The 12,184-nt window shown below is 41.4% G+C and overlaps 1 protein-coding gene across 1 annotated transcript in view; it reads right to left on the minus strand.

Annotated features, from left to right (window-relative positions):
• Positions 1 to 10,114, minus strand: part of LOC147113035 (speedy protein A-like) — a 36,213-nt gene extending 26,099 nt beyond the window's left edge. Inside the window, exons 1-3 of the mRNA XM_085997904.1 lie at positions 9,874 to 10,114; positions 7,700 to 7,758; positions 6,897 to 6,982 (exon numbers count right to left, since the gene is read on the minus strand). Of these exons, the coding sequence (XP_085854030.1) occupies positions 6,897 to 6,982; positions 7,700 to 7,758; positions 9,874 to 10,108 (380 nt within the window). The 5' untranslated portion in view covers positions 10,109 to 10,114. The remainder of the gene's footprint in view (positions 1 to 6,896; positions 6,983 to 7,699; positions 7,759 to 9,873) is intronic.
• Positions 10,115 to 12,184: the final 2,070 nt, after the last annotated feature.

Here is a 12,184-nt window from a genome sequence, read left to right on the forward strand (position 1 = left end):
CAGTTCTAACAGTGTATGACCGTGGTCCTACTTCCTCAAGAACTGTAGCTTTCCTGTTCCATGCATCTGGATCCTCAATCCTGACAACATCATCCCTTGTCAATGGTTTCAGAGTTTTGGATGACTTGTCATAGTATGATTTCTGTTTCAGCTTTAACAGTTGAAGTCTCTGTCTCAGTTCCTTACTCTGCTTTTCTTTTGCACAGCAGGGTAGCGTGGTACGCAACTTGCGACCCATTAGGAGTTCAGCAGGTGAAGAACCAGAGTCTAAAGGTGAGGCTCGGTAGCTCAGCCGGGCGAGGTAAGGATCAGACTTGCTTTCTGTCGCTTTCTTCAGTAGCTGCTTGAGAACTTGAACACCTTTCTCTGCCTTACCATTCGACTGAGCATACAAAGGACTGGATGTGATGTGTTGAAAGTCATAACGTGCTGCAAACTGTTGCCACTCCTTACAGTTGAAGCACGGACCATTGTTGCTAACGGCAATCCTGGGAATTCCATGTCTGGCGAAGATGGATTTCACATGCATTATGACACTGCTTGCTGTGGTGCTTGAGAGCAGCGCCATCTCAGGATAGTTAGAGTAGTAGTCAATCACTATTAGATATTCTTTGCCATTCAAATGAAAGAGGTCCATACCAACCTTTTGCCATGGTGCTGTTGGTATGTCAGCTACTATCATTGGTTCCTTTGTTTGTTTGTTTTGGTGTTTCTGACATGTTTCACACATGCCTATCATGTTCTCAATGTCCTTATTTATGCCAGGCCAATAAACAGTGTCTCTTGCTCTCCTTTTGCATTTTTCAATTCCGAGGTGTCCCTCATGAATCCTTTTGAGCATGTCTTGACGTAGAGCCTGTGGAATGACTATTCTGTTTTGTTTTAGTAATAGTCCACTTGCGACACTCAATTCTGACCTTATGTGAAAATATTTTGGACAGGAACCTTTTGGCCAACCATGATGAATGTTCTCTATTACTGTTTGTAATACTGTATCTTTTACTGTTTCTTCTGCTATTTGCTTTGATTTTGTGTCTGACACGGGCAGCACAGCAGTGACCATACTCACATGAACATCCACGTCTTCTTCAGTAGAGCTCCCATGACTCATTGTGGGTGCTCGGGATAGTGCATCTGCTAACACTATGTATTTGCCTGGTGTGTAGATCAGTTCAAAGTCATATCTTTGCAGCTTCATCATGAGTCGTTGAATCCTTGGAGACATCTCATTCAGGTTCTTTTTTATGATGGCAACCAGTGGGCTGTGGTCTGTCTCAACTGTGAAGGTGGGAAGTCCATATATGTAGCCATGGAACTTTTCTAGTCCAACTACCAAGCCTAGACATTCCTTTTCAATCTGGGCGTATCGACACTCAGTATCAGTCACAGACCTGGAGGCATAGGCAACAGGCTTCCAATCTTCACCCTCTGCTTGTAGCAAGACCGCACCTAGGCCATCTTTTGATGCATCCGTTGACACTTTGATTCTTTTTGTTGGGTCAAAGAAGGTGAGTACAGGTGTGGTTGTCAGCACTGTTTTGAGGTTTATCCACTCTTGTTCATGTCTTTCTGTCCATGCGAACTCATTTGTTTTACGTAGCAGGTCTCGCAGACAGGCTGTCTTGGCTGACAAGTTAGGAATGAACTTTCCAATGAAGTTTATCATCCCCATGATGCATAGCACTCCTTTTTTGTCAGTGGGTCGGGGCATTTTGAGTATGGCGTTTACTTTTTCCATATTTGGCTCTATTCCTTTACCAGATAGATTATCTCCTAGGAAAGTGACTTCCTGGACGCCAAACTGACACTGGGCTTTGTTGAGCTTCAGTCCATTCCGGCGTATGCTCTGTAGCACTTTAGTCAGTCTCTCATTGTGTTCTTTCAGTGTGGAGCCCCAGATGATGATGTCATCAACATAGACCCGAACTACTTCCAGACCTTCAATTATGTGTTCCATCGCTCTATGAAAGATTTCAGATGCAGATATTATCCCGAAAGGCATTCTGAGGAAACAATACCTGCCAAATGGTGTGTTGAAGGTACAGTATTTGGTGCTCTCTTCATCCAGTTTTAGTTGCCAAAATCCTTGTGAGGCATCGAGCTTTGTAAAGTATCTGGCACCTGACATTTCACTGGTGATTTCTTCTCGCTTGGGAATCTGGTAGTGTTCACGTTTTATGTTTGCATTTAAGTCCTTTGGATCCATGCATATTCTTAGATCATAGTTCTTTTTCTTTACACATACCATGGAGTTAACCCAGTCTGTTGGCTCTTCGACTTTCCTGATGACTCCTAGTGTGGTCATTCTGTCCAGTTCATTCTTGAGTCGGTCACGCAGGGGTGCTGGAACTCTTCGTGGAGCATGTACCACTGGCTGAGCATCCTCCTTTAGCTGGATCTTGTAAGTGAAATGGTAGAACTCCAAATCCTTTGAACACATCCTGGAAATTATTCACTACAGAATCCACCGAGTCATCTGGTCTGCTTATGGCACAGTTTATACGGTAGACTCTCTTGACCAGTTCTAAGTCCTCACAAGCTTTGTCACCCAGTAGTGAATCAAGTCCTTCAGCCACAACAGAAAACATGAGATGATGCACTTTGTCTTTGACTGTCACGTTAAGTCTGCATACACCTAAGCTATCTATTTTCTGTCCATTATAGTCCTTCAGTAGTACTGACTTTTTCTGTATTTTGGGCTTTTCTTTCATATTGTTAATGTCACTCATACTGATTAAGTTTGCTTTTGCCCCAGTGTCTAGTTTCAATGTAACTAATGCTCCATTTACCTGCAGTGGGATCATCCATTTGTCCTCTTTTACTGCATTAACTTTATGTTCAGCATTGTTAATTCCTGAGGGCTGCACATTTTCTGTATCCTTTTTGATATTGTCACATGACATCATTCCTACAAAACATGTCTCACTTAAATCAGTGTCCTCAATTACATTAACTCGTTGCCCTTTCTTAGTTTTTACTTTTGAAAAGCATTGTTTGGCAAAGTGATTCTTTCCATGACATTTTGTGCACATTTTTCCAAACGCTGGACATTGTTTTAACTGGTGTTTGTAACCACAGCGTTTACAATTAAAAATTCCTTCCTCTGATTGCTTTTCACTTCTGTTCTGCCCATGTTTCTTCCCCTTGTAGGACACAGCACCGACAGCAGCACTCACTGCAATTGCATCATCATTGATTTCACTGAAAGTCTTGTCATGCTTTTGAGCTAGCTCGCTAGCTTGGCATATTTCCACAGCAATTTCCAATGTTAGTTCAGTTTCTCTCAACAGACGTTCCCTGACTTTTTTATCATGAATACCAAACACAATCTGGTCACGAATCATGGATGCTTTCAGCTCAGAGAAATTACATGTCTGTGCGTTCAGTTTCAGATCAGTCAAAAAGCTATCAAAAGTCTCATTTTGCTGCTGTGTCCGAGAACGGAAGCTGTACCTCTCATAGGTTTCATTCTTTTTGGGAGAACAATGTGTATCAAACTTCTTTAGCACATCGTCTAATTTTTCTCTGTTCTCCTCTGGATTAAATACAAATGTATTAAATACCTCTATCGCCTGTGGGCCTGCAACCGTGAGCAGCAATGCTATTTTCCTTGCGTCTGGCTTCGTACCGTACCCGATGGCAGCAATGTAGAGTTCGAATTGTTGTTTAAAAGTCTGCCAATTGTAGTCGACATTTCCTGTGAGTTTCAAACGCTCTGGTGGCTTCAAATTCTCCATGTCGTGTTGCACAATATTCAGCAGATCTTACCAATCCTGGTACCATGTTATGTTCATTAATAACTAGTCGTTTTTATTAATAACAGCTAGCTTCTGCTAGACACTTTATTGAGCACATGTGGACTAGGTACAGTATCTGTAGAGGCCTCCATCTTGACTGCTGCCTTGTGGGTAGTCTAGTGCATCATGGGTAGCCCACTCTTATATACATACAGCACCACCTAGTGTACCATTCCAGAATAACAGGTTACTGATCATTACACCACCTTCCACCCTCCATAAACTTAAGCTCATCCAAAACTCTGCTGCCCATATCCTAACGTGCACCAAGTCCCGTTCACCCATTACCCCTGTGCTCGCTGACCTACACTGGCTCCCGGTTAAGCAATGCCTCAGTTTTAAAATTCTCATTCTTGTTTTCAAATCCCTCCATGGCCTCGTCCCTTCCTATCTTTGTAACCTCCTCCAGCACTACAACCCTATGAGGTATTTGCGCTGCTCCAATTCTGGCCTCTTGCGCATCCCCAATTTTAATTGCTCCACTATTGGCGGCAGTGCCTTCAGCTGCCGAGGCCCTAAGCTCTGGAATTCCCTCCCTAAACCTCTCCGCCTCTCTACCTCTCTTTCCTCCTTTAAGACGCTCCTTAATACCTACCTCTTTGACCAAGCTTTTGGTCATCTGCCTTAATATCTCCTTATGTGGCTCGGTGTCAAATTTTTTTGATAATGCTCCTATGAAGCGCCTTTGGACATTTTACTATGTTAAAGGCGCTATATAAATGCAAGTTGTTGTTGGTGTGAGTTAGGTTTAAGTGAGTTTTGTATGACCTATTCACTAGTGCCATGAATTCCATTTTCAATGTCTTATGTTCAAGCATTCTCTTTATACTTATACAGTACAGAATAGAAGTGCTAAAACATTTTCAGAAAATAGCTGATTTCCCATGAAGTTGCTCATGGACAAAGCTATAACTGTCTCTCTGCTTGTTTTCTATTGTTTAAGTTTTTGCATCTCCCTTGATCTTTCTTGCAGCAGAATAAGAGTCAGTACACAGAAAGACAGAGCCAGGGAGATAAAAAAAATGAGAGAATGGGTAATCAGCAGACAGTTAATGCAAAAGAGATTTTGTTATTTTTACTTGTACGCAATATAAAGAGAAATATTTTAATACGTATCATGCTGTATACATTTTGATTTAGTGTGCACCGTTATAAAATTGGAAGGCATTTTAATATTGCCCAATGTGAAGCAGAGTTCACCACTCTCCATAAGATTTTGCCTGCCGTCTTGAAAATCCTATTACCAGTGAATACAATTAAAAAATTCTGATCATGTACAGCCCTAACAACCAATTATTTGAACAATTCGTCACAGAACCGGTTTAGAATTCTGCCTCCTTGACATCTTGCCACGCTCAATATTACAAGAGCATCAATATATTTTATCAGTACTTAAAAGAGGCCTTACTGCTAATAGGGACTCCCACCTCAATTCAGATTCTTCCCAGGCTGCCAATTTTAGAATTACATCGATAGTGCCAAAGAGTCAAGAGTGACAGAAATTTGAAGTAGCATTGAGGCAAGTGCATCAGAATATACAGTTATGGGACTAAATAGGTTAAGAAATTAGTCTCAGTCTACACAGCTGAATAAATTATGCTAATGAAACACCATTAAAGTAGAAATATTTATTTAATGGTTTTTATTCCACACAAGGTGTTAAAATCCATATTCAGCAGCGAATCATTATTCCATATGTACTACAGATTTAACTTTCATTTATGCAAAAAGCTTTCTTTTCTATTAAAAAACTTATATAAGTTGTTCCACAGCAGATAACCAAACAATATATAAATGTTGGAACCTTTTATCAGCATCCACATGACCTTAGCATCCCTGTAACTCACACCTGTGGTGAAAATACAACAACAGGGTTTTCCAAAGAAATTCTGAAGTAAACTAAATTTTTGTTACAACCGACTATCCACTCGTAGGCATTGCTTACTACTGGAAAATACATGCTGCCTTTTTTTCTGTAAGATCATCAAATGTGATGTTAAACCCAGGTCCATTCCTCATATTTAAATGTTAAAGATCGCAGGCAGTATTTGAGGAAGAACAAAGAGCTGTGCCAATGTCTTGGCCAACATTCCCCCTCATTAATACCATGAAATATAGATTAACTGGCCAGGAGGCGGGTTGGCCATTTAAATGTTATAATGAAGCTGGAAGCCTCACATTTAACCTGTTTTACAGGTTTAACCCTAGCTGGCTGGGTTTCCCTGGGAGGCAAGGACAGCTTTGGGGAAAAGGTAAATGCTTTTATAACACTCCTTGTGGTCCAGGAGGAGCAGGAGTGCATCCCTCAAGCTTACATCCCGCCCTGGGATCGAACCCCCCATCTAAACAGCCCCCTATTGGGGATCGGACCCCCCCACAGGTCAGAGATCAAACAACCCCCCCCCCCCACACCCGACAAGCAGCTGCAGAATCCTTACCTGCGGCCTGCTCCCTGCCCGACTTGAAGCCAAGCCCGTCAATCAGGCTGACTTTCTGGGTGGGGATCCTGTTTAAACTTCGAGGTTTCCCGACCGAAACTCCGCACCCCGCTCAGAAAACCCGCTCCTGTCAATATCCGGACTATTGTTTCTAGTTTTGTGTAGTATCAGTTTTATTACAAATGTGATTATCCACTTAATATCTGACTTCCTGCTTGAGGATGGTCTACTGTTGTGATAACTTCGATTTTTTTTTTACTTTCTTCAAATCTCATTTTGTGTCTGTAAGTTACAGATTATTTGGGGGCATTCAAATGCAGCAGATGAAATAGCTGATAATCTAGTTAGTAGTCTAAGAGGAATCGATTTAGTGAAAAGAACAATATTATGAGGCTTGAAAAAATGTGGGGGGAAATAGACTATATCACAGCAGCAGTCCATGAATGAGAGTTCTCCCAGAACCCAGCCAACATTACCAATACCACGCAAAAGCAGATTAACTGGACAATCATCTCATTTCTGTTTGTGGGATGGTGCGCAGGCACGGTACAGTGGTATATAATCAAATGTTAAGTTAAATCCCAATAATACATTTATCTTTACTTTTCACAATAAATGAGAGCCATTATATACAGAAAATAACTAAAGCAGCTCTACTTACAAAGCAACAAAGAAATTCATTCTAGTTTGTTCGCTTATTTCAAAACCAGCTCTCTTGAAATAAACAAAGGTCATGGCTAAAAGATACTGAAAAAAATTAAAAGAAATGCATTACTATCCACAAAATCAAACAGAATTTAAATATAAAAGGCTGCAGTTATACTATAGACATTCTGGTATCTGTAGAGTCAACTCTCACTGAAACAGAACCAAATTATAGTACAAGAGACACCTTGCTTTAGTTGCAATGACAAAGGTGCACAATGCAGCAATATATGGACACAAGTAGTGCACCGCTCCCTGCATGGTTATTTCTTTAGCATTAGCTCACATACTTTAAAAAAAAACTGAAAATTAAGTTTTGTGAAATTCCACCTGTTGCAAAGTCAAACTGCTGTGAGAGTACCTCCTAGAGGTGGTCTCACGTCTCCCAGCTTCGATATACTCAGGAGTCAGATTACCAGCTATGCTGCAACTTTTGCATTGATGCAGAAGATCACAGCATAATTCCAGATGAGGAAGGCCATTTGGTCCATCTAAATTCATTAATCTAGAAAAACCCTACAATTCACACATTTCAGCATGTAATTGTTTCTTAAATGATTCCGGGGGTTGGGTCTCTAGTATTCTATCTGGAAGACCTTTGCACGTGTTGATTACTCTTTGTGTGAAGAGCCTTCTGATATCAGCCCGAAATTTACCTTTCACTGCTTTGAATTGATGCAAAAGTGGCAGCATAATTGCACCTTATGATTCTTATTTCAAATTTTAGATAGGACTGATCAGGTTTGGTGAAGTATATACCTTGTCAGAGACCTTACAGCAGCAGTCCATCCACAGAAAGTCTTGTATTAAGTCATCACCTGTGAAGCACCAAAAGCTAAAAATAAATCTTAGCTGTAAATAGAATTTTAATATACTGAATATATTAAAGAGTAAAGTCTTTTTTTTAATTGTTGCATATATATTTAAAAGGGTTAGGGAATCGATTTGTCAAACCAGCTGGTCTTGATTCCCTCCAGCTGCCTCCCCGGCAGGTTAAGAGACAGTTGTGGTACATAACTTGTCACATCTGTCATTGTAACATTTGCTGTCTGGAAAATTCTGTTGGGCAGATATACAGTTTTATCTCTTAGTCCACCTACATTCAAATGCTAGCCCTACCTGAATAGAAGGAGCAATACGCCTTATTCAATTGTTAACTTTTAATAAAATGGTTAAATAAATTAAATAATTTAATTGGACAAATTTTAGTCTGCTGATGTGGACCTGCATAACGGTTCCCCTACCTCTGTCTTTGATGCCCTTACTGGTTCCAAATCATTCACCATCTATTCGAATCGCTGCAGTCCAGGATGGCCCAGACCAAAGTCACAAACAACATTATCTGTGACTCTGTGTAGAAACTTTAAACCAGCTCCATGACAAACAAATAACAAATATTTTGGGGATGTAATTATCCCAATTCATTTTTAGATGAACTCCTTAAAGCTATTTGAAACTGTGGAGTCATTCTTCACAGGAAAGATATGAGCCCCAGTTCTCATAACGTGGCAATTGTTATGTGCCTGTTTCTCAAACAGGGCAAGGGCACATAACACAAAGAGGTAGAGTTTCTGCTAGGTTGTGCTGGCTTTTCCAGCATAATTCGCCCAAAATTGGCCAAACCAGCGCAGAAGATCGAGGCATTTTAAGCACAAGTTACGCCCAGCGATCTTCTGCGCGTTTAAAAAACATCATGCTGGAGACAGCCCCGCCTACAAAACTGGCCACGCCCCAGATCGAATGAGTCAGCGTGGCGAGTTTCCGCTAACTGCACTTGTTTGCGGGATTTCGAGGAGGCCTTTTAAAAGCTTTTAAATATTAAAGAATATTTAATTTACTAAGAAACCGACTACTGTATACCAATGAAACTAGTAAATGGTTCTGTATAGTTTTTAAAAAAAGTCATTTTAAGAACATAAGAAATAGGAGCAGAAGTAGGCCTCAAGCCTACTCCGCCATTCAATAAGATCATGGCTGATCTTCAACCTCAACTCCACTTTCCTGCGCTATCCCCATATCCCTTGATTCCCTTAGTGTCCAAGAATCTGTTGATCTGTGTCTTATACTCAACAACTCGGCATCCACAGCCCTCTGGGGTAGAGAATTCCAAAGATTCACAACCCTCTGAGTGAAGAAATTTCTCCTCATCTCAGTCTTAAATGGCCTACCCCTTATCCTGAGACTATGATCCCTGGTTCTAGACACCCCAGCTAGGGGAAACATCCACCCTGTCAAGCCCTGTAAGAATTTTATATGTTTCAATGAGATCACCTCTCATTCATCTAAACACCAGAGAATATCGGCCCATTCTACTCAATCTCTCTTCATAGGACAGCCCTCTCATCCCAGGAATCAATCTAGTGAACCTTCTTTGCACCCTCTCTAAGGCAAGTATAACCTTCCTTAGGTAAAGAGACCAAAACTGTACACAGTACTCCAGGTGTGGTCTCACCAAGGCCCTTTCAGTTATTTAAAATCGGATTGCTCACAGGTAGTGGACTAGACACTCTCATTAAAAATACTTATTTTTTGTGATAAACCCATTTTCAGCTGTATTAATCAATCTGCACCAGGTTCGCACTCTTAAATATATCAAGGAATAATTTTTAATGCAAGGGAAAAAATTACACCTTAAAACGATGCCCGATTGCGCTGGTTCAAGGACAATTTCCCATTCGGCGATATGCCAATGAGTTTGAGCGGAAACTTGAGCAAACAATTCATTCAGACAACGAGCACAATTTTGAGCGCAACTTGCACCCGGCTTGCCGATGATGCCCAAAGCAGAAATTCTACCCCGAAGTGTTTAACTTTTGGTGACACTTGGGGCACCACCTTTTCATGCTATCCGACCAGCCTACTTACGAAAATATATTTTTTATTACATTCCTCCTTTTTGTACAATTTATTACCTCTTTTCCTACAGTACGTACCGAATAGTTTGAAGAAAGCTGCCATTTCTTGGCGCTGAATAATGAGACAAGGTCCTCTAGTATGTTTGGGCTTTGAAATAACATTAGTATTCTTTCCATGCATTTTCTGAGCTTTCTGTACACATGGTTGCTTCAACTTTGTCCCTTTCCTTTGCTGGTTTGACCTTGATCCTACAGGTTTCATGTGGACAGTAATTGAAGGTGGAGTCTGGCAGCAGAGTTGACTGCTCCTCATAATTTTCTAAAAACTAGACGATAATACAGTATTAAGAACTATTACAGTCTCTTAAGGGTCAATTAGCTAGTACGTATGACTCCCAATTGATGGCTTGAGCATTTATCTTCCAAGGCTACTTTCTCAGTCAGGCTGCCAAATGGAGCATCACATGACACGGTCTGAATTGATTTGAATTACACCGTCTGCTGGTTAACCAGGAAGCAGTGTGACTAATGGTCATGGAAGTGTCTGCATGTCAACTCCAACTATGTTGATGCTCCAATGCATTGTGCCACAAAGTGCTGGCACATAAGTTTGTGCTACAATTCCCCATGTGGTGAATTCCAGACCTCAGCTGCACCACTGGAGAAAGTGATCAGTTGAGACTAAGCACTACAGTCACAGAGTGAGGGAAAATGATCTGACATGTGAATCCAGCCTGCTGTCATGCATGTTCTTGTGACTGGGTCAATAGCAACATTAGCAGAGGACAGGCAGCACATGTGGTGCAGAGGGACTGAAAAAATTAATTAAATTAAAATTAATTATTTTTGTAGTTTCTGAGTGATAGTATGCTATTGCTTAGTGTATAGAATTTGGATGGATCTAAGTTTGACTCCCATTTAGCTTGGTTCCTGATCTGAGTCAGGGCAAGCAGCGAGGAACTGTGAAGCTGTGGCATCTACCAATAGCAGAGGGCAAAATTAGAGCCGAAAAATCATGCCTCAGCAGTCGCTACCACCCCTACAGTTGGCTACTCTGGGCACTAGCAGCAGTGGGTGAGGTGGACGAAGGGGATACAAATTTAAAGGGTGAGACATTTATTCAAATATCCTATCTAGTTAAAAATAATGTAAATGTTCTACGGGGGAATATGCCCCAAGTCGCAACCCCCAGAAGTGAAAGTCCCAAGAAGGAAACTTGTAATTTGACAACAACAACTTGCACCTATATAGCGCCTTTAACATAGTAAAATGTCCCAAGACACTTCACAGGAGCGATTATCAAACACAATTTGACACCGAGCCACATAAGGAGATATTAGGACAGGTGGCCAAAAGCTTGGTCAAAGAGGTAGATTTTAAGGAGTATCTTAAAAGAGGAAAGAGAGGTAAAGAGGCGGAGAGGTTTAAGGAGGAATTCCAGAGTTTAGGGCCTCGGCAGCTGAAGGCACAGCCACCAATGGTGAAGTGATTAAAATTGGGGATGCGCAAGAGACCAGAATTCGAGGAGCGCAGATATCTCGGAAGGTGGTAGGGCTGGAGGAGGTTACAGAGATAGTGAGGGGCGAGGCCATGGAGGGATTTGAAAATAAGGATGAGAATTTTATAAAATCTATACAGGGCTAGAAATTCATTATAGCCAAGGAACGGGCAGTGTTTAGACTAAAAATGGTTAAGTAGCGCCACCTGAAAATCATCTAGGCTGCATGCAAAATTCATCTTCATTCCTCATTAAAATGATTGCATTCATGATTCTCGTCTAAAAACCCAGGCTCATTGCCATTACACTGAAAAGATGGACCAATATCGGGTGTAGTCTAAATTCAAGTAATCGCAGAATCATAGAATCGTTACAGCACAGTAGTAGGCCATTCGGTCCATTGAGTCTGTGCTGGCTCTCTGCAAGAGCACTTCAGCTAGTCCCAATCTGCCGCCCTTTCTCCGCAGCCCTGCAATTTTTCTTCTTTCAGGTACTTATCCAATTCCCTTTTGAAAGCCATGATTGAATCTGCCTCCACCGCCCTTTCAGGCAGTGCATTCCAGATCCTAAACACTCGCTGAGTGAATAAGTTTTTCCTCATGTCGCCTTTGGTTCTTTTGCCAATCACCTTAAATCTGTGTCCTCTGGTTCTCACCCTTCTGCCAATGGGAACAGTTTCCCTCTATCTACTCTGTCTAGACCTCACATGATTTTGAACACCTCTATCAAATCTCCTCTCAATCCTCTCTGCTCTAAGGAGAACAACCCCAGCTTCTCCATCTATCCACATAACTGAAGTCCCTCATCCCTGGAACCATTCTTGTAAATCTTTTCTGCACCCTCTCTAAAGCCTTCACATCCTTCCTAAAGTGCGGTGCCCAGAATTGGACA

Source organism: Somniosus microcephalus, chromosome 9, assembly GCF_052327205.1.
Source record: "Somniosus microcephalus isolate GS21.2 chromosome 9, FLI_Smic_1.0, whole genome shotgun sequence".
Taxonomy (NCBI): domain Eukaryota; kingdom Metazoa; phylum Chordata; class Chondrichthyes; order Squaliformes; family Somniosidae; genus Somniosus; species Somniosus microcephalus.